The sequence below is a fragment of the Symsagittifera roscoffensis genome, chromosome 7 (assembly GCF_963678635.1).
Source record: "Symsagittifera roscoffensis chromosome 7, txSymRosc1.1, whole genome shotgun sequence".
Classification (NCBI taxonomy): Eukaryota; Metazoa; Xenacoelomorpha; order Acoela; family Convolutidae; genus Symsagittifera; species Symsagittifera roscoffensis.
In genome coordinates this window covers 40,235,626-40,259,343 of record NC_087068.1, presented here as the reverse complement: position 1 = coordinate 40,259,343, position 23,718 = coordinate 40,235,626, and the positions used below count along the sequence as shown (strand labels likewise).

General features: G+C 33.5%; 1 protein-coding gene across 2 annotated transcripts in view; it reads right to left on the bottom strand.

The window, feature by feature from the left end:
• Window positions 1-196: 196 nt before the first annotated feature.
• LOC134851284 (mucin-2-like) overlaps window positions 197-23,718 on the bottom strand; it is a 48,830-nt gene continuing 25,308 nt past the window's right edge. For both annotated transcript variants that reach the window (XM_063867296.1, XM_063867295.1), the window contains exons 3-6: window positions 13,602-13,846; window positions 11,362-11,576; window positions 7,594-7,840; window positions 197-1,024 (exon numbers count right to left, since the gene is read on the bottom strand). In XM_063867296.1, coding sequence (XP_063723366.1) covers window positions 575-1,024; window positions 7,594-7,840; window positions 11,362-11,576; window positions 13,602-13,846 — 1,157 coding nt within the window. In that variant the 3' untranslated portion in view covers window positions 197-574. The remainder of the gene's footprint in view (window positions 1,025-7,593; window positions 7,841-11,361; window positions 11,577-13,601; window positions 13,847-23,718) is intronic.

Sequence of the window (23,718 nt, the reverse complement as noted above, 5' to 3'; positions counted from 1 at the left end):
TTTTGGGTGCTCAAGACTGTGTGCGCACATAAAATTAATTTTTGCATTGAACATTTTCCCAATAGTGTAATCAAGCAAAAAAAAATTGTGTCGGTATCCTAAAAGTGCTATTCTAATAAATAACACAAAAGAAACAAAGGGAACTGTATGATAACCGTTTTTTTTTTCACTAACATTTTTCTTTCGATCAATCAAAATGCAGACTGATTTTTTGTCAAATTTAACAATGAAATATAATGGCAGCTCCGTTGGTTTTGTCGAATAAAATTTACAAAATTTGTATGTCTAGAATTTTTTCATGGACTAAGTTTTGTGGTATTGGATGATACTATCATCCAATTGCACAAAACTCAGTCCGTGGAAAAGCTTTTTTGGACAATGGAGGTCAAGGCGGGTAGCTTTGTTTGATCTATAGTGGTTAAATATTTGCAGATCTGAAACTCAATCAATTTGAATTACTTGATGTGGTTTCCCATTTCTCAGTTCTTCAGTTAATGATCTTGGTATATTCGGTCTGATATTTCTTAGTCTAGTTCAAAGAGAGCCAATGCTTATTCGGGATCCGATTGTTAATTTAGACCCGGTTGCTGATTCGACTGCTTCTCGCTTTTCTTTCGCACCAGTTCTTGAAGTGCTTTGGTTCTCTTTTCCTCAGCAACAGAGAGGCCTCAAAAGTTTGGAGATAATCGAGAGCCTGTTGCCGAGAAGAGCCGGGACACCATCTCGAATTTGTTAGCCCAAATAACCCGTATAAAAGCATTTCCAGCAGGAAGAATCGATCGTCCTCATCGGGGTCTTTGTCAATGAACGAGGGAAACATATCGCGGAGATCGCCAAAAAAGTAAGCAAACCATTGAAGAGTTCGTTTTTGGTATACGGCTGCCAAGCTATTGTCAGCCGTTCTCAGCATCGCATGAACCGCAGCACAAGCACGACTTGTCTGGCTCTTTAGAAGTTTTCGTTCGTAAAAGTTTTGTTGTTTCAAAGACATGTCAAGCGTAAACTCGTCTGTGACACAACCGAACTAAAACACAATATATCTCAATGAAAAATCAGAATAATATTTAATAACCATAACTATGGTAATCATGATAATAATATTAATAGTTATCATAACAATCTTAATAATCTTTAAAAGAAAAAAATCATAATGACATTACGGGGCCAAGCTCTGCACTGGATAGGCGTACAATTTTGCGTCTATATGTTCTTGAGTTACTGAGACAAATATTTCAACAAATGTAAGTGGCTTCCCTGTACAAATATTTTGTGGGTTCCGCGTACAACTACCTGTAACGTTCAATTTGTCGGCACATTTGTTTTGTTGCGGATTATGCAACAAGCAAAAATAGCTAGTTGTTCTGGATTCCGCAACTGTAATTGGATTCCGCAAAATGTAAGTGGAATCCGCAAAATGTAAGTGGAGTCCGCTAATTGAAATTGAATCCGCAAATAAGATGCTGAATCTACTTACAAATTGCGGCTTTCACTTACTATTTGCGGATTCCAATTAAAAATTGAGGATTCTGCTTACAGTTGCGGATCAGGCAACAGCTCAATATAAGTATACATGTCTTATTATTTGTTTGTGGATTCCACAAACTGTTCTGGATTCCGCAAATACAGTTGCGGACTTCGCAAATTCAGTTACCATTTCGCAAATTTCACCTATTTTGGAGCAATTTTGAGCGGTACAAGGTTTTAAGTATTTGTTTCGAGAATCCGAAACAGCAAAGAATATCAAAGAAAAGTAGCAATGTTGCGACAAATTTGATTTTGACCTGTAGCGGAATCCTTTTACAATGCACAGAATGCACAATTTGGCCTCGTAATGCATCATAAAAACTAAAATATTAACCATAATAATAACTATGGTTGTTAAGTGACCAAAAATGAGAAAAATGAAAAAAAAAAATAAGAAACAATAGAAGGAAGAGGATGAAGAACTAAAAGAAGGAAGAAAGAAAGAGAAAAAGAAGAAAAAAGAAGAAAAAGAAGGAAAAAGATGAAGAAGGAAGAAGAAAACGAAAAAGAAGAAGGAAGAAGATGAAGAAGAGAGAAGAAGAAAAAGAAAAAAAAGGAAGCAGGAGAATAAAAATAAGGTTTAATTCTAGTTTTAAAACGATTAAAAACTATCAGAAAAAGAACCTATTACTAAAAAAATCAATTTCAGTCAATGCAATAGTAGTTTTACACTTGCTAGAACACCCTTCGAGTGATCGAGATCATGACTTTTTTCCTAGGAACAGCTATCATACAAATATGTAACAAAACCTGCTGTTTCTAAATCGTGCAATTATGTGCGGATTTAAACGATTCATGTAACAGCCATGATGCATAACTTCCAATCACACAGCAAATTACAAAAACTTCAAATTACGAAAAACGTTCTTTGGATTCGTGGCAGGGTTGGGAAAAATCGTTTTGTTTTAATTGAAAAAAAAAGAATTAAACATTTTAAAACAGTTTGTCCAGCTCTAGCTTTCTGCCCTCATACCGAGGATCTGATAGATATGCGTCAAGAAAAATGGGAGTCAGATGGTCATCTCTTCTCTTGCTACAAAATGATTCAGATGATAAGTGCAGCATTGCTGAGATCGAGCAGGCCCAACAAGGGAAGGTGGCTCATACCCATATCGCAGCGGTTCGACTCCCAGACAAAGCTAGTTTTTTTTGCGATATAAGTGTAAAAATAAAAAATTTATTTTTTATTTTCTGTTTTACAACGTGTTTTTTTGCCTTGTTTTAAAACATGTTTTAAACATTCCTAACCCTGATTCGGGACTTGGTTCTATTTTCAGCCGGCCCAGTTTTCCTTTTTAAATGAGAATTACTTGTGAAAAATTTAGTTTTCTTTTTTACTGAACCTTAACAAATTCAAGGTTCCTTCCCACCTGGTCAACAAGTAACCAAGATTCTGTTCCAATTCGAAGTCCGACGTTAGAGACCCGGTCGGAAATCTATTGTTTCAAAATAATTGAAAATGAAATTTTTCGTTTCAATCAAAATTTACTATGATTGACGTCGTCCTGGTTTTTCATCAACTTACCCAACCATCGGAAGATCAGATTTGGAAGATGCTTTCTCAAGTTCGATTTTTGCAATCCAAATTATATCGCCCTATGTTTCATTTTTTTATTTTGCCGGTTAAATTTTTTAAGAAACAAGACGTTTGTGGTGTAAAAGCTTCAAGTCTTAAAAACTGTTCAAAAACTTTTCTAGAAAACAATTTCTTGTGGCATGTTTTTTTTGTTTTTTGCTCACAGTGCACCTTCCCAATTTTATCTGCTTAGTGGCTGCTCTATCAGTGATGTTAAAAACAATTTAATATTGGTGGCTGTTTCGTGGCTGTTTTTTCTTGAAATTGTTTTTATTCTTTTGTCAAAAATGTTGTTTTTTTGGTTTTTTTTCGACTGTGATTTCCGTTTCATTCTGTATTCGCTAGATTGCAAAGCTACAATTGCTGTTATTGCAAGTGCCTTGTCATCACAAAACAATTACATCAGCGACGGTGCTACTCGTTTTTGGCTAATCGGCCGTAAGTTTGCGTTCAAAAGAATTGCCATCACGTCGTTTTCGCTCTATTGAATTATATTCGACAATTTTCGACAGACTTGAGATTGGGTGTCAACTTTCACAAGCTCCACTTTTGAAAAAATTTTCACAAGACGTCTTTTTTGTGACGAAGGGGTAGCAATTTAAGAGTAATATACAGTTGTCATACTAAAGATTTGTGACAATCTATTTGAAAACTCGGAACTTGAACTTCTTCACTTTCTGCAATATGAAACTGAAGGATCCCCGGCATTAGAGCAATATAGCAATATTGACTCAAGTGATGATTGCTACAAATTGCAATTATTAATATTTGTTGCTGAAGCTTATTTTCCCACACCTTCATACATTAAAAAATAACCAAAACTAATTCTGAAAGTCACTGTGAAAGTTACAAGGAAATCAAGTGAATATGTTGAGCAACCATTAGACTACTTGGTTCAGCAATTCTGGAAAATTGAAGAAACGACTGAAAAAAGCCCGAAATGAAGTATAAGCAAAAAAACAATCTAGCGGAAGTTTGAACTCTTGAAAACACAATTAAACACACGGGAGAAAGATACGAGATTGGTTCAGACCAAACTACAGAACAACTAATACATAGCCCTTACCACACTGATTTCACTCGATCGCCGACTAACTCAAGACAAGAACCTACGAAAGCTATACGAAGCGACCCTCGTAAAGGACCTCAAAGCAACGCGTGCGACCTTGAAAAATCAACAAACACTTAATTTGCAAAATGAGGTAAAATCAAATTGCTAGTGTGCGTTTTGTTGATAATGTTTCACTAAGTGCATAGTAACTGAACGAAAAAAAAATTTAGAGAACAATTCAAATAGAAATCAATCATAATCTAAATAAATTTAAATTGTATCCAAGAAATCATTCCAAAGGTTGCAACTGATGAATCTTCCATAAAAATTGATGAGAAATATTTTTCAAATTCAACTTTTACTGTTTTGAAAATTAAACCACTGCAAAATGAATTAGGATCTTGGTCTTGAACTTGATTCCATCCATAATAAAGCTGAACGCCTGAAAAGCAGTTTGGGATTTGCCATGATTTTCTGAGCAGGGTTAAAGGTCATGTTGAGTTTCGAAAAAAACCCTACGTAATATAAAGCAGAATTATGGCTTAAGACAATCTCTAATACTTTGCGTAAGACCTGGCTAACCCAACTTGGCACAGCTTATAGTGAAAGGGAGAGAGCAGAGAGTGTTTGAAAAAAGCCAAATAAATATGGTTGGACTACCATCATGAAAATGTTGGACCTTCTATAATTATCTTTCTTTTAAAAAGAAAACACAATTCTCAAAAAAAATATTACAAATGGGTTTTATTATTGAGCCAGTGTATTCATCTTTCTTTCTCTCATCTCATTCTTTCTCAAACAACAAATTGTGCAAAAAATTATTCTCGTTTTATGATTTTTTTGAAAGTTTTGTCAAGTTTTTTTCTTCTAACATTTCAGGGAAAATTTTATTTGGTCTACTAGGCAAGATAAAATCTGAGACAAATATTATACACAAATGACTCGGGAGACATTACTGTCGGAATATCCCAACACGGTTCGCGCTCTGCATAAGCACGATTACATCCCTCCTGATTTTCATACAACGGGATTGACTCGCAGCCATACGCGAAGATATTTCTTCTGGGAGAATGGTCGAGCGCGGTTGTGTCGTCTTTTCTAATGCCGGATAGCTCTCTTTAATAGTACAACTCTCGTACATTCTTTCTCGGTTCTGTCGAAGTAGATCGATAAGATCAAGGAAGTAGTTCGGTAGCAATATGTGACTTATTGTAGTCCATTCTTCGTTTTGATTACCGTCGCTTTTTCGGGGAGCCAAATTTCTCTCTCTCTCTCTCTCTCTCTCTCTCTCTTTCCCTCTCTCTCTCTCTCTCTCACTCTCTCTCTCTGTTGATGGATGACTGCAATCGATTCTCTCGTGTATGTCTGGTAGATAGCTGATCTTCCTGGATCAGACACTGATATTATTTGTAATGGACTAGTCAAGACTTGAAGATATTGTAAGTTTTTTTTTTACATAATATGACTGAATTACTGAAGTAAAACTGAGATAATGAAAAAATTAATAATGAGAATCAGATCAGGAAAAGGGTGGCTTGGCGCAATTAGGTCAAAGCTAAAGATATTAGACGAGGCTATCAATTTTTTTAAATTCTTTTACTGATGACGCCTACGGTCATGTTAAGAATGCATATGGAAACCCGACTTTTGAGATTTACGTGATAGTTTTATTGCAGGGGCTACGGGCGAAAGCACTCAGGTTCAAAACTTCTTGTTAGTTTGCAAGACATTCTTTGTCATGCTGTTAAAGTTTCACTATCATTCATTATCATAGCAGTCATTAAATTAACTGTCTTTTTATCTGAAAATTTGAAATGTGGGCAAAGTGGAAAAGAGCTCAATTGTCCTGTAAATTTTTCAAACACGATTTATTCTTTATCACCCGTCGGATCATGTAAGTACGATTTGGTTGTAGAATGGCTGCCAAATAGTGTTATCTTTTAATGCATAAATCATTTTGTATCAATTGCATTTTGGTGCACTTCAACAATTTTGGTTTCGCCTTAACAACAGAATCATTTGCAAGTTAAACATTGGGATCATTCGACAAAAATTATTTTTCAAAAACATTTTCATAGTGAACATTAAGAATCTATAGGGATAATTCGGGATTGTCTATAGCACTACAGCCATTGATCCTAATTAGGATGCCAGTGCCGTACAACTTTACTACTGATACTAAAAAAATTGAGTAACAAAAACTGTGGAAAATTAATTAGCATACAGCATATTGGCTTTCAAAATTGGCATTTGTACATTCAAAATGACATTTCGCTTACAATTTGGACAGTCGTGAAAATCATGGAGCATTTTGGGAGTGTTTCCCTTTTGGCGGCCGGAAAAATTGTGCTCGATAGGTTTTCGTGTCGATGGTAAGTCAAAAATGCATGCCGCACATTGTACCGAAGTATTAACGAAAAAAATTTGAAAGTTATTCATTTAGTACTGAATGTTATGAGAGTATTCTTGCACAGAGGTAACGGGAACATACGGTTTGCTTCATGTTTTTCTTGTTTTGGCAGTAATTTGTAATATTGATGATTCCACCCCTACTCATTGAGCTTCATAAATGGAACTTTATACGCATGCATACCTAGTTCAGTCGTTTAATCAAATTGCCAATTTTCAAACACCAAGTTTTTGCCAAACCAATATTTTTAAATATCTTCTTAGTTATGATAAGAACTAATGGAATCGCTCTTTTTATTCGGTTATAAGAAATAAAGTCGGTTAAAACCCTTTTTTTCAATCGCTAACTTGATGGTGAAAAAAGCCACAAATCTTAAGTGCTTCAGTTTTTTTCTTTGAAATTGGGGCGTCAAGATAAGGACAACTCGCAAAAAGTCGAAGAAAAGTTTGTTACTCCAAAAGCTTTCGTGAAAGTATTGATATGCAGCAGACATTTTTTTGAAATACTTTTCGAAATATTTGATGTACGGATCTCCGTTTGTCGAAGATGCGCCAAAGGTGCAGCAAAAATAACCAAAATTAGCTTGATGAAGACATTTACTATATTGTAAATAATTGTTTTTTATTCTTGTACCATAACAACCCCGCTAGGTTGAACCAGAATCAGTTTTTAACGGCATAACGGCGGCGTGCCATGAGTCAAATTTTGGATAGCCGAAGATGAAATTTCTAGCCGGATAGCCAAAAATTGATTGAAACTTACTGGTTTAGGTCGGCCTGGTCAACATTTGCGCGGCGTTGACTGATCGGTTCAAGCCATTACAAGTCACTGTGGGCCTGGCCACTAGTTAAGTGGCAATTATTGCTCGTGTCAAACCATTTTTTGCTTAATTGTTGGCTATCTAGGAAAAAACTTTTCGGCTATCTGAGAATGCGGCTTTGTGGGAACACACCATTAAAAAACACTAGGAGAAATAACACCAATTACAATTTTTGTTTCATAGAAACACAGCCTCTAAAAACAGTTACTTACTTGTCCGGAATCGAATGATTCTTGGAGCCACTGGAACCCATACAGATTTTCGCGGTTGAAGATGTTCTGGCTGAGTAGAGATGCATACTCGGTCATAGTTCTGACTTCGACTATCCCCTCCTTCAGTTGGCCGACGTAAATAGCGTCCCGGAAAAGCCAGAGGCGTCCACGGAAATGAAACACTCCAGACTTTATCTGATATGAACCAAAGCTCATGTTAGGCGCAATTTTGAGCATTCCCAAAAACCTGTGAAAAAACTTTTATTAACCAATGTAGGCCACACCCTTTTCCCCCTCCTCAACTTCCACGCTAATTTTCCCATAATTGGATACCATAAAATGAAGAAGGAAAGCGGTTTTTACACTTCCCTGTTTGTGTGTGTGTGATATATTCACACACACAAATATATATTCAAGTTGAGCATATTTTACTATAATCGGGGGAAAGCTATGAAGAGCGGATGGCATATCGGTCGAGTTATGCACCATATTTTGTCTTATTTATCGTATTCCCACCACTTGAGATTTAAACCCCTTGAAAATTACCCGATTGGTTCGGCTCGCGTCATAATTACCCAATTAGCTGAAGCTGGAAGTAACTTTTAAACTTTTTTTATATTTTTTTTGGATATGTTTTACTGATCGGGATGAAATCCGTTTTTTTTTCAAATTTGCAAAATTTGAACTTAACCTCAGTTATTTTTCGTATACTAACATAAGAAATAGTCGTTTATTTAGGGGAGATGCATATTACTCGTTCTTTCAATTGAACTAAAAAAACTTACCAGGGTAATGGATTTGTCTCAGTAACTGTTTTTTTACCGACCCAGTGAGCGTGGAACCATTTATGCGAGGAAAACTTCTATTACTTGTTTTTTTCCCAGTTAACTTCAGGTTCGTCTCAAATTTGTCGGAAAAATTCACTCAACCAGTTCCTTCGACGTAACCCTTAATCTCAGTTGGTAGTTATTAGCAAGGAAAAAACAATGATTCCAAAAAACCGTCACAAAAATCCAATTTGCGACTATAACGTGTACCACAAAAAAGAGCGCACCGGCATATGCGGAGAAAATTTCAAAATCTGTTTTTTGATTGAACCAATAAACTGAGACTTGGCAGGGCAGTTTTCGAGAATAAGAGCGTACAACAAGGACGTACCGGCTTAAGCAGAGAAGAAGCCTATAACGTGCTTTTCAAATGAACCATTAATCTGAGAATTGGCAGGTTAGTTATGGAAAAAGAAGTCTAAAACTTTCCAATGAATGGTCAAAAAATCAACTTAAACTTGCAGGGTAATTATTGAAAAAAAAAAAAAAAAAGTTTCCAATGTACCGTCAAAAATCAATTTGATTTCTCCGAAGGCCATTAATTTTTTTCTAATAATATTTAAGGGACAGCCGTCTATACATTGTTTTGATCAAATTATTTAGTAGGATAATTTTCAAAAAATATATCTAAGCTTTTTTTTGAGCTCAATCGTTTTTTTGAGCTGAATCTATTTGGATTGGATAATTTGTTTAAGTAATATTTAAAAAAAGCTCAAAAAATATCAAAACATTAAAAATTTCCGTGTGCCATTAATTTTGATTTGATAACATTTCGGCGTAGCCGTTAATGAACGGGAACTTTTCACAACCCGTTTTTTCCACTGAACTAAAATTTCCAGGTGGGTAGTTTGGAGCAAAATCAAACAGTTACACAAATTGGTTAAAAAAGACTTTTCCCGAGGATCTTTTTTGGATCTTAAAATGTGAAAAATATTGGAATAGCTGCTTATGCAGGATAACTTCCCATAAACTGTTCTTTCGATTGAATTCAATATCTTAGATTTAGTAAGGTAGTTTTTGTATTTAGTTTTATAATAATTAAAGAAAAAACCATCAAAAAATCAAACTTTTGCAGTTCCGAGGGCCATATTTTTTGTTCTAGCGTCATTGGGCGTAGCTGCTCTTACAGGGGAGATTTCCACAACTCATACTTTCGATTGGACCCGTTTTTAAAAAATGACCGTTTCTAAAGCCTTAATAAATTTTGTTCTCCAACAATTTATCTGATCAGATCGCTGTTTAGACTGATCGAATTGAAAGTGATCTCTTCGTTACCCCAATTTTGCTCTTTTTTTAGAACTTTTCAATTAGAAAATTAAGAGTAAGGCCAATATTATTATCGTTCAAGGAAATGCACGAATCTATCAAGCCAAAACATGATGCTGTGACAAATAGACGGTGCCCCTTTCTTTTGAAAATGCTCGGATGTTATGTTACAAAAGGTGATAAATCGGATTTCTATTTCAGCATAGTGCGTGCTTTAAATTTGAAAGTTGTAATACATAAAAGACTCATTTCAATTTCAATCAATTATATTGCATCTTTGATAGTTTTTCAAAAGCACCCGCATCCAGTTTCAAGTGTTAATAATCAATTATATTAGGATTTTAGTACCAGTCTCACTATAATTGAGAAACAATCGATTTTAATCAATTAAAAATCGATTATAATCTCTCTTTTTAAGATCAAATTATAATTAATTATAATCCATTATAATCAATTTTTATCGATTATTTATTCGTCCATTTTTCGAAAAAATGATAATCGATTGTAATTGATTATAATCCATTATTTTTATTCAAATTTCTAACTCATTAGTTTTGCAGAAAATCCATAATAATCTATTATAATTGATTATAATTCCTTTTGTTTGTCCATTTTGTCTAAGAAGTTGCATCTAAATTGCTTATATTTTATGCTTTTTGTGAACGTTGGTTCCTATGAAAATTGAGAAAAATGATTTTGAGTTTTTCCACTCAATTCAAATTTATAAAGTTTTGTTTTTTCATTTCTTCCCCATTAGAATTGTTTTCACGCTTTTCAACCACCAAAACATCAGCAAGTTGATTTAGTTTCATGATTGTTTCGGGAGATTTATTTTTCATCTACCGTGGGAACTTTTCCATTAATATGAAAGGATCTCTATGAAACTTTTGTTTCGAGGTATAACTTTGCGTTCAGATGAACCAAAGTGTTCATGAGATCTCTCTTTCAGAGATTTTCTTATTGACACAAAAATAATAAGCCATAAGATTTAACTCGATTATAAATTTGAATTGACAAAAATTTGGCAAAATAAGAGATTATAATCAATTATAATCGATTATAATTGATTCTAAGGGTTTTTTGTAAGAACTATAATCAATTATAATCGGTTATAAGAGATAATAATCTCTTGGAAATTATCACGGTTATAATCAATTATAAATCCTTTAAAATCAATTATAAAAATAATGGATTACAATTGATTCTAAGGTTTTTTGTAAGAACTATAACCAATTATAATCGGTTATAAGAGATTATAATCTCTTGGAAGTTATCACGATTATAATCAATTTTAAATCCTTTAAACACCTAATTTTGGTAATTATAATCAATTATAATTGTCGAAAAATTACCATAAGAGTCCGTTATAACCGATTATTTACGCCTAAACTTGGATGCGGGCATTATTCTGCCTGATAAAAAGTTGATCAAAAATTCAAAACTTTCACTTTATGAAAGATTACTGAAATAAATTCTGAAAACTGTTAGAAGTATAACAAAGAGCGATCTAGCAATTTAATTTGAATATATCACCGTTTGTAATATATCAGCTCTGCTCGGTTAGTTCGCCTCTTCGAACATATTTTAGAATTTTTTCTTGGTGGTGATGATAAAAACCTTTCCAAAGAGCTTAAAATTAAATGAAAAACAATGTGATTAATGTGTGAACTCTAACCTGACATGAGATTTGTCGAACTGGTTCTCGAATGGAGTGTAAAATCCAGAGGGCAAAGAGTGCATCAAGCGAGGCTCGCCTTCTCTGTCTGAGGTAGAGAGAGGTAGGATGACACCATTTGCTGCAAACTCATACATTGGCACACTCTGAGGGTCTCCGAATGTACAAAGATCAACGTCGCAGCACTCTTGCAAAAACGTGTCCCAACTACACACCTGAAAAAATAACGTAGGCAAACTCAATTTAGTGCACATGCAAAAATAAAAAATAGCCAACTGGCAGTTGGAAAAGAGACAATGAACCCAAATGAATAAAACAAATGGCTAGCTTTTAGAAAATCAAAGCTTTCGACTTTGAAAGGATAAAACAGATGCCCTTAAAAATATTTGAATTCTAGAACAATTTATGAGTGACACTTTTTTTGATTAAATTAAGTTAATTTAAGAAAACTGAAAATTTTTTATGTAAATGTTTTCTTCCGCTGGGAGATCTGAAATTAATTTCTTGATTCAAAAGTAGAAATCAATCAAAGTTTTTGAGAACTTTACACCTTCGCTGTTTGATAGTGAGTTTACTTTCCTTTTAAGTAACGAAATGAAGTCAAAGTTAAAAAAAACACAAAGTAAATTTGAAAAAATTTTAAAACTTGATTGAAGAAAGCGAAAAAAATCATCAGCACTTACAAAAGGGGGGTCTAAACAATTTTCATCGACTCTTCACAAACTTGATCATATGTTACTAGCTTCAAAACAAGGACGGCCGGTTGCTATGCAAGTTGCACAGAATGTTTCGACCATATTCGTATAAAAACTGAAATTAGAAATGTGGTATGACTTTAAAAACTAAACAATTGCGTAGAAATATAGTCAATTCGACATAATCGGACACGTTTTTCTTTTAAAAAACTTTTTTTTTTCCTATTTCTATTTCTTTGAACAATAGTTTTAAGTTTCTTTTGGAAAATGTTTGTAGCCAAGGAAGCGCAAAGTCATAATACATCCAAAAATATAGTTTTTTTTTGTAAACTTAAGTTTTTCTAGCCTAAAAATCAAATTAAAATAAGTATCTCTGTAAAAATTGTTACATCTAGAAAAACTCGATAATGAGTTAAAAGTCGAAAATTTGAAACCAGTTTTTCTCAACACTGCGACAACTTCTTGAAAAATTTTATTTCGTTCAAATGACGTCTGAAAGGTGTTAATTTTTTTTATTATGTTTCGATTATTAATTGTGGTACTTAATTTTGGGTGAAAAAATAATAAAACACCCGAATACAGTTCTTCCTGATTTTCAAAGGTCGGAACACAAAGAAAAACAAGGGAAGCTCTATGCACAGATAATTAATCTACCTCAGTAGCGGATTTAGGAAGGGGATGAAAAGGCTGACGACTCTTTCTGAGAACTGGAAGCCGTGACTGCAGAAAAGGTCCCACTTTGGTACCATTTTACGAAGTTCATTCTTTCTCAACTGAAAACCAACCAACCAACCCTTTTTATTGTCTACGGGCGTCTTTGGCAAAGCAACGCTAAACTTTAAATATTTCTGACAATTTTTTAAATTCTATCGAGAGCTCAAAAATCGGAAATTTGACATTGATCCCCCAACAAATCGTAGATACACACCTGGTCGCGCTCCAATCATTATCGCTTGATTGTCAAAAAAAGGCCGAAGCCTATTCTTGCAGTTATACATAAACATTAAGCAAGAGCAGTATGGTACCGAACGAGAGGGAAGGGCGATTGCTCGCTCCCTCTATTCAAGCTGATAATTTTTCTAAAAGGTTCCTTCTTCTGTACTTTTTTCACGATCCATTTTTGTGGTCGGTCTTAAAATGCTATAAAATTGTGGTCTATTTGTGGTTTCGGCAAATCTCATGAAAAATCTATTGATAGCTGACATAAAAAGCGTTATCCAAATTGAGCAAGATATACTTGTTCTACATATGTACATGTGTGGTAGATGGGTGCCTTTAAAAACAAATGAGAGGTGTCCCACATCACATTACTTCAAAGATATTACAGCTATCAAATATGTCAATACATCGATCGAAGATTTTCAAGGCTTTTTCTGAAAGGTAACACGCCAGCCTCAATTGCGCTTGTCTATTCGAGGCTTTGGTTGACCTCACTGAACTAATAAAAAGAAAACTTTTTGCGCCACTGTATTTACATTATAGACCCTGTTAGTTTTTAAGACCCCTCTGTCACATTTGTTGCTCATATGTGTAAGTGTACTTTACCGTATAAGGTCCTATTTGCTTCGAATAGTCGTCTCTAACTGCGTTGAAAGGTGACTCCCTCCCTTGACCCTCATATTCGTCTCCTGTAGTGGTCATGAAGTGCATGTTTTTCATCATGGCTGCTGTAGCATACTTCATTTTGTATTTTTCTCTGATTTTGTCTAATGCCTCTGGTGGTGCTATATCCTCTTTCTTCATTTTATCAATTGGCGCAGTTACTTTAGATTTCGTACTCTTGCTGGCTGCTAAAATTGTGAAACGAATTTTTACCAGACCGATTTTTTACCAATTCTTTAAAACATCAGCGTTTAACCAGATTTGAATGAAAAGTTTGAAAGATCTTTACGAGGCCAAACTGTGCATTGGATTTCACAGACAAGTCTTTAAACATGCTCAAAAATGTAAGTGGGTTCCACTTACAAAACTTCAGTGGATTCCGCGTACAAATACCTGCAACGTTAATTTAGTCAGTGCATTAGTTTTGTTGCGGACTCCACAACTAGCGAACATAGGTAATTGGTTGTTCCGGATTCCGCATATGTACACGGATTCCGCAAATGTATGTGAATTACGCAAGTTTATGCATATTACGCTTACAATTTGCAGATTCCGCTTTCAATTTGCGGATTCCACAGTTAAAGATTTCACGACAACAAGTTTTTTAAACTCATATATTATTATTTGATTATAGATTCCACAAAGTATTCTGAATTTCGCAAACTTTGGTGCGAATTCAACAAATTTTGTTGTGGATTCTTGCCTGTTTTTGGAGCAATGTTGAGCAATACAGTGTTTTAGCTTTTTGTAATGGTAATGGTGGAATCGGTTTACCTTTGGTGGAATCCACTTACAATTCACAAAAGCACAGATAGGCCTAGTAATGATGTGATATGCCGTTCATCCAATATTTATCTTACAATTGCATTTAATTCCTTGGATACATTGGATGAAAACCTTATGACAAGCTTTTTTATTCAATGGAAATGTATGACAAGCAAATTTTCCATACTATGGAATTTCTGACAAACATTTTTTCCCTTGTATGTAACTATTTTGTGTTTTGCAGTATATTTGTTTTTCACCCATAAGTTTTCTTGAATGAAATGCAGATATAACTACATATTGCTAGATGCTCAGTCAGAAAAAAATTGAATTTCACTCAAAATATTGATGAAAAATGTAAACTTTTGTATATATCTAGGAAGCCTCTGTTACGCAAAAAGAGACGATCAGAATCGTGGCCTGTATTTCGGTTAGACATAGTTTATATCTTATTATCTAAAACTAAAAAGTACAAATTCTGTCACCACAAAGAACCTTCATGTTGACCCTTGGTTGTTTTATGTACACACACTGTGTATGGACCACGTAAGAAGCAAAAACTTGAACATTTTACATGCAAAAAAATTGGAAAATGCTTTTGCTTTGTTCAAGAAGCTCGTTTAGCGACTAAAACGGGAACTGAAACATTTCCTGGGGCTCAAATTTTTTCCAGGTAAAAAGAATGCTTATCATACAAAATTCATGAATGAAAACCGTATGATAAACTTTTTCCACAGAGCCCATGCATAGATTTGTATGATAAACTTTTTTTCGGGCATAATTGATCAAAAAGGAGAAAAGAGATAAGAAATGAGGAGTTAACGCATTTCAAAAGAACAAAACAAGATGCGAACAGATGAAATAGAAAAAACAATCATTTACTCGACAGTAAAACGAAAATCAAAAGATATTGAGTGTTTTTGTGGAACAGTTCGCACAGTAGTATGCATTTTTTACACTGGGATCGGGGGGGGGTTGTTCTTCTATGTGATGACAATGGAGTTTGACAAGCAATTGTCCACATGTATTATTTTGCATGTATGACAATAGAGTATGACAACCAATAGTCCCTATGCATTAGGTAGTGGTTTTCAATGGTACCTATGTTAAATTTTTCCCAAAATTTTTTTTCAAGTTTTTTTTTCAAAATTTGTTTCTCAAAAAATACTTTTCAGAAATTTTTTCTGAAAATTTTCAAATCAATTTCAATTTTTTTTTTAAATTTTTGCTTCATTTCGTCATGGCTAGTAGATGATTCCTAATTAACCCTAAGCATAATTAATGATCTCTGACCATAACTAATGATCCTATACACAAAAACTGGTCCCTACTTAATCTAATTTTTTATCCTTACCTATAACTATCGATCCATGTGCATAAGTAAAAAATCCTATGTAAAACTAATAATCCCTATGTGTAACTTATGTGTAACCTATGTGTAACTAATGATCCCTAAGTATAACTGATGAGTTCGATAGATAACTGATGATCCCTTTCTTTACATAAATAAATAACCTCTGTGATAGCTAGAGATCTCTGAGTATAACTTATGATCCCTAAGTGTAATGATTGATCCTTCTCTATAAACAACAATCCCTATGCTTACCAAATTATCCTTAGAATTAACAAATTCTATGTGAGTAACACTAATGATCCATGTGTATCACTTTTGATTCTTTCATATAATTAAGAACCCATATGTATAACTAAAAATCCTAATGTATGGCTAATGATCTCTACTTATAACTGATGAATTCGATATATAACAAATGAATCCTTCTGATAACTAAAAATCCAAATATAAGACTAATGATCCTTCTGTGTAACTAATGTTATCTATACATACCGAGTGATCGCACTTATACCAAACTTGAAGATTTTGTAGGCTAGCACCAAACTTGCTAGCATGCACTGCATAAAAAGATGAACAGAGCAAGGAATCAAGAGAGGCAAAGATGGATTGATGGATAGTTGGCCTAATTGAAAATTCAGTTGATGGACAGGTAGATTGATGAACCGATGGAGGTCTGGAGGGACGAATGGATCGCTGGATACAAATGGACGACATACAACTCGCTGAATTGCTGGTTGGATGGCTTGATGTCTGAATGAGAAGAGGGTTGGATAGATATCTGGATGACTCGCTGGAAAACTGGATGGCTGGATGGTTGATCGATTGAAGGATGTGTAGCTGGATAGGTTGCTGATTGTTGTAATGGTTGATAAGTGTCTAGATAAAGGAATGTCTTGCTTGAGTGCTGGCTCGATGGATGGATTTTTTTTTACTTGATGAATGAAAGAATGCTTTGATAGAGGGCTGGCTATAATATTGGATGATAGAAAAACAGGTCAGATGGTTGGATAGATAATTCATTGGGTGATTGTTATAATTGATTAGTCCTCTGATAGATGGATCGCTAGATGGATGGATGGTTTGGTGCATAAATCAACCGTTCTTGCCACCGCTATAAAAGCATTTTTCAATTTGTTATGCATGAAATCTGAAATAATTTTAAATATAAAAATTCGATACATGAGAACTGCAGAAAATGTTGCTAATTTATCTCAATCAAACCTAAGTTTCTTTAAATTTAAGTAGTGCATTAGTTTTGATTTGTTTGCATAGAAGAGGATTTTTCAAAAGACAGAAAAATAGCTTCTAACTATAAATGTTGGCCGCTGTTTTCCAAAAGTTCAATCAAAACTATCTTTATAAAAAAAAGTTGGCATAAAACTTCCGGTTTTGAAGGATGAAACGATTGACTAAAACAAGTTAATGGCACAAAAAAAATAACTATCTGCTCCTGTTTGAAGCAATTTTGTTGATTGTGTTGAACTTGCGTTCCACTAATTTTTACGTTGTCATTTTACTAGGTCAGCAGAATCGACAGCAATTATCTCAGTATTCAAGTACAACATGGTTTTCTCGGCTTTCAGCGCATCAATGATTATCATTTTTTCGATATTTACCCATTGGTTGATCCTTGTCGAGGTCGTCCATTGCTTTTCTTGTTCGCATCAACAAATCCAGGAACTCGAGTTCGTTTTCATTGAAATTAGATTGATTCTTTTTTCGACTTTTCAGTGAAGGAAGTCTGAGCTGCTATTTAACTTGACTGATTGCTTTATTGTGGTTTTGTAGCTGAAGAATCAGCACCAATGCTAGCGTTAGTATTAGTAGCGGCACATAGTAGAAGTACGAGGAAAAATTTCATTCATTCTTGTAATAAACAGTCAGAGTTTGCGGTTTGACGGTGATCGGCAACTGAACTCAATTTTTTTAACTTCATTTTAGGCATAGGGTTAGAATTGGTGTCTGTAACAAAGAAACGTTATGTAATCAAAAATTCTAGTTTGAGCTCAGATCTGCATAACATAGATCAACTTTAGAGCATATTAAGAATAACTTGTCTCTACGGTAGCGTTTTTTTCTGAAATTCTCAAGCTTTCGATCAAATGTTGAAAAACATTGATTTTGCAGTTAAATATTTAAGCAATTGTTGAAGCCGAAAAAGCACAAAAGAAAAGTATTTTTCTCCCAGGTCGTAAAATTTACGACTCAGTCCAATTTTGCAATCCAACAAAAATTGATATAACTCATCCAGATCCGTCACTAGACTCGCTGAGATGAAGTCTATTAGACCGTTCGTGTCGTTCAATCTCTTTCGTGTGGATTATTCTCTTCAATTTCAATTTTTTCAGTTTCAAATGTCAATAAAACAAATATCTGATGAATCACAATCTAAAAAACAAGGAACAACTAGGAACCATTGTACAAGGTATCATACCTCCATGATAAAACATCAATCACATCTTTTAAAAGCAATGAAGTAAATTTTTTGTTTGCTTTTCCATCTAAAAAATAGCAACGAGTCTGATTGTCCGCTTCCATTTGTGTCAATGTTAAATGATTAGATGCTGTCGCTGTCATTTTTCGCAACTGAAATGGTCAAGGTCACAATCAAACAATCATCAGATAATCATAACCATACACTTACACAAAATATCAATATTACACATCAACGCTACTATACAAAAACGTAATACTCAATACCTATCCTAAAACCTAAATCCTAATATTTTAAAAGAAAACGTAGTAACTAGTAGCGGCACATACTAGAAATACGTGGAAAAAGTTTCTTACAATCTTCTAATAAACAGTCAGAGTTTGAGCTTCGACGGTGATTGGCAACTGAACTCATTTTTTTGTTCATTTAATGCACAGGATTAGAAATTGTGTCTAACAGAAAGAAACATATCACGTCGTCATACTTTCTTTGTTGGGCTCGGAGCTGCATAACATTGATCAGCTTTCCGATATTTTTTTCTTTTGATGGAATTATGCATTTTTGTCTCTACGGTAGGATTTTGTCTTGAAGTTTTCAAGCTTTCGATCAAATTTTGAAAAACATCGAATTTGCAGTTAAAATTTAAATACAATTAGCAACTGTTGAAAGGTATTTTGCTCTCAGATCGTTTTGTTTACTACTCAGTCCTGTGAAGGAATTATTGGCAATTTGAGGTTATTTATGTCTTCTGTAGGATATATACTTAGCATCGTTCTCAATTCCTACATTTTTAGTATTGCAGGTTTTGAAAAGCGAAAGTCTCTGCTTAAACTGATGGAATGTAAAGCATACGAAAAGCTACCATAAGTTGTATGAGGAAACTTAGTCTGGGGTCTTAATCAATATCGTTTACATTCAAATCTGTGATCTTTCCAAATGGCACTCAGGTTGCTATCACCCAGCAGAAAAGTCTACTGTGAGAAAACTTCACATCATATAACTTAATTGCAACGAGCAGGCAAACTTTTGGATAGCTTGCTAACAAAGCGCAGGGTTGGTTTCAATGTGCAAAGGTATATAAAATTATTCTAAGTTGCACAGCAGGAAGAAATCAACTGATGTCAGAACAAATGAAATAAAAGAAGATAGAGAAAGGAAAGTTTTCCTGGCAAATTTAAAATGTTCTTCTAAAAATTCAGCGGAAACTTTTCATCGTTTCTTTTTATGTTTTTGAAGTTAGCCTGCAATAATTTTTCAATATATTTTTAAATCTGATGTGTCCAATTTTTTTATCGTTCAATTGCAACTTTTGATCAATGTTCCTTTACGTGGAGAGCTTGCTAACAAAGTGCTGGTTTGGTTTCAAAGAGCAAATGTTTGATCTATATCAATTTTACAGGTTAATAAAAAACGTTAAAATTTTATTTTTTCATTGATATACCAAAATTAAAACAATTTTTTTTTATCATAGACATCTCAAATCTGATGTTTCCGGTTTTTTTTTGTTTTATAATTGTGTGTATTTGATCACAGATCTTGTTCTTAAAAACTATGTATTTTAATAATCATTCAAAAAATTAAACATTAAAAATACGAAACTTTTTTTCAAGTAAGCTATCAGGTTTTTATGAATTTATTTTTAAAAGCCTGTCACGTAATATAAAAACAATGCCTTAAATATCCTATGCAAAAACTGATTACCCCATTTTTCACGAGGAACTGTCTGTTTTAACAATCTAAACAATGCTTTACGCTACAAAGGTCATAATTTTGTAGATAACGAAAAACGATTGCTGGTAGAAGCGATTGCTTACCATATGCTTACCATATCAATTGATCAATGTGATAGCATGCCTGCGTATATTTTGTCCTGTATGTAGTTTAAGAAAAGTTATTAGTATGAATTTTTTGTAAGTCTCCGTTTTGATGCAATGTGCTTGAGGGTATTTTTATGTGTGTCCATTTGTTTGCTTGGATAAATGTTTGATTGAATAATTGAACGTACTATGCATTTAAAAGTGTGCCGGTATCTAATGAGTGTAGGCTTGTCTGTTTAGTTCTACACTAAAAATATGTGTTTGATATTTGTGTGTCTGTTTTATTGTATGCATTAGCATCTGTATGATATCTGCAAATTGTGTGAACAATTGAGTGTACTCATGCACTTGCGCCCAGGTTTGTTCATGTGTCTTTTATATGCAAGTCTTTTTGGTTGTTTGTTGTATTTATGAAAATTTATCTATCTATAAGTTATTTGATGTTTATCTATAAGTTTCTATGTGTTTGCGCCTTTGCTAGATTTGTTTTTCATGTCTCTAGGTAATGCTTCGATGTGTATTTAACTGTAGTTTATCAAAAAGCTGTCCGCAGGTATGAGTGAATGCATGTGCTCACCGAAACAGTATGTATTTTATGTTTTTATGTTAATTTATACAAATAGCTACTCAATTATGCGTCTGGTCAGCCAGCTTAAGACATGTATTTAAATTTGAATAAAAAAACCAGCAAATTGTTTCTGAATTGTCTGCATGATGCAAGTTATTATTCTAGATAGTACATAATTACAGAAAGTACCAGATACTTTTGTATGGGTTGGCAAGTTATGTACGGTCCTTTGAAAGTGTGTGCTTGGTAGTTATGGACTTAGGTTTTTTTGGAATTTTGTCTATAGATGTTTTTTGCCAAGTGCTTACCAATAATTAAAGAAAAAATTAATTTCAATCAGAAGTATGACTACTTACTCAAAACTAACTCGAAGACTCTAGGTTACTAACTAGGCACTATTAATGTACTTCACATACTAGATACATATTGTAAAAGTATGAATTTTTGCAAGCTTGAGATCATAACTCTCTGGACGATTTTTTCTACGTTTGAGTTTGTACGTGTGTATATTTTCATTGAAGTTAGTTTGTAACAACAGCATTTTCAAGTGCTTTCTAATGTATGTTAAGTCTTCTGTATTTTTCATGAAAATGTATTTCTACATGCTAAACGAAGCCCTTTGAGACACTCAGCTATAGTTAGAAATACAAGTATAGACCAGACTTCGTCTTGCTGAGTACTACACAAGTTACTATACATGGACTTCCATGGACCAGATACTACAGTTCTACTATTGTCTACCTGTGGCTTCGCTTACGTATTTGATTAGTGTAAATTGAAATGTATGCTATCTTTTCTATTCTTTGGTTCCAATATATTTATCCTGGTTTGTTTGTTTTTGTATAACAATATCGTTGTATAACTTCTTTTATGCATTTAACAAAACAGTTTGATACGTATAGTTGTTGTTAATTGCTAAATTATCTAGAAGACTCTAAAGTTTTGCTACAAATTTAACATACATACCCCACAAGTAGCAAATATACATCATGAAATTGTGTGTGTGTGTTTGCATAAATTTTTATTGAAGTGTTTGTGAGAAATTTTACACTTAGGAGGTTCAGTACATTAGGTTTTTTCTTTTTTCTGCAAATTTTTTGAAGTTTACGAAAAATGTTTTGCATAAATTTGAAGATAAAGAACCATTTTTGCTTGATGCTTAAGTGTCTAACATTTTTACTTGAATCAAGTTTGTTTTTGCACAATTTGAAAAAATCAAGAGTGATTAAGGTACCATGTTTTAATGCGGAGTTTTTCTGCATCACTTTTGAGAAAAGAATCTTCCTTTCAATCTGTGTAAAGAAAGGAAATTTTACTTAATTGTATGATGTCATGGCTTGCTTAAAGTTATTTCAAGGCTTTAACACCACACTTTGTTCAGTTATATCCTAATTCCTAATTTTAGACTGCTAGCGATATTGAATGGTTTTTTTTTTTCAATTTAGGCTCGGTGGCAATTTCATGCATTCTAAGTTACTCTGAGATCTTTTTAAAAAGTTTTGAGCGATTGTACTTCTTAAAGAAAACATTTTCCCCCATTAATTTAGGAAGTACAAGATCAGTGAACATGCTGCTAAGTATTCTTAAGACATCTTGGTAGGTTTCCCTCAAAATTATTGGACACTTTAGCCTCAAGCAAAAATGGTTCTTTATCTTCAAATTTCTGAGTTGCACGTCTTGAGCTTTCTTGGTAATTTTTTTTCAAACAAAACTGCTAAGAACTCATTATCAGATAAGTTTTTTAATTCTGTTTTCAGTTTTGATTGTTGAGGCTGCCTTCTTGATAGAAAATCTTATCCGATTTCAATTTTAGCAGTCTTGACACTCAAATTTTGACCGTCAAGACTGCTGAGTTTGAAATGCAATAAGAGTTTCTATCAAGAAAGCAGCCTTAACAATCAAAACTGAAAACAAATTTAGAGAATTTATCAAATAATGACTTTTTTTAACAGTTAATGTTGGGAAAATTTTTATAAGAAAGCTTAAGACGATGTGAAACTCCGATAAAGGAAACCTACCAAGATATCTTAAGAATCGTTAAGAAAATAAATTGGCTACCGGAATTCTAATTAAAATTTTCAAAAACCTCAAGCAGCATGTTCACTGATCTTATACTTCCTAAGTTAAAGAGGAAGAACGGTTGCATTAAGAAGTACAATCGCTCATAGCTTCATTGAAATATCTCATTTTTAGCAGAGTAACTTGTATTGCTGAAAAAACCACCGAGATTAAACTGAAAAATATATATATATTCAAAATCGTGAACAGTTTTAAATGAGGATATAACTGAATAAAGTGTGGTGTTAAATCCGTGAAATAGTTTTTAGCAAGCCATGACATCATACATTTAGGTAAAATTTCCTTTCTCTACACATATTGAAAGGAAGATTAGTTTTCTCAAAAATGATGCAAAAAAACTCCGCATTAAAACATAGTACTGAAATCACTTTTCATTTTTTCAAATTATGCAAACAAAATTAATGGACACTTTAGCCTCAAGCAAAAATGGTTCTTTATATTCAAATTTCTGCAAAAGATTTAGTAAGTTCCCAAAAACTATTCAGTGTCTAAATTGTATCTGTAGCAGAACTTTAGAGTCTTCTAGATATTTTAGCAATTAACAACAATTATACGTATCAAATTATTTTGTTAAACGCTTAAAGGAAGTTATACAACGATAACGTTATTAAAAAGGAACAAAAGAATTTAAAAGATAGCATACAATTAAATTTATCAAATACGTAATTGAAGCCACAGGTAGACAAAAGTAGAACTGTAGTATCTGGTCCTTGGAAGACCCATTTATAGTAACTTGTGTAATACTCTGAATTTTTTCAGCCAAGTAGATGAGCAGTAAGACAAAGTTTCGACTTTAGTTGTACTTCTAGCTGTAGCCTCGTGTCTCAAAGTGTTTCCTTTAGCATGTAAAAGAATACTTTTTAAACAAAAAAACACGAGATTAAACATACAATAAAAATCACATGAAAGCGCTGTTGATACAAACTAACATAAATAAATATTCAAAAACAACTGAAACTAAAAAATTGTCCAGCGAGTTATGATCAAACGCGTCCAAAAATTCACAATTTTACTTTTTGTATCTAGTATAATACATACATTAA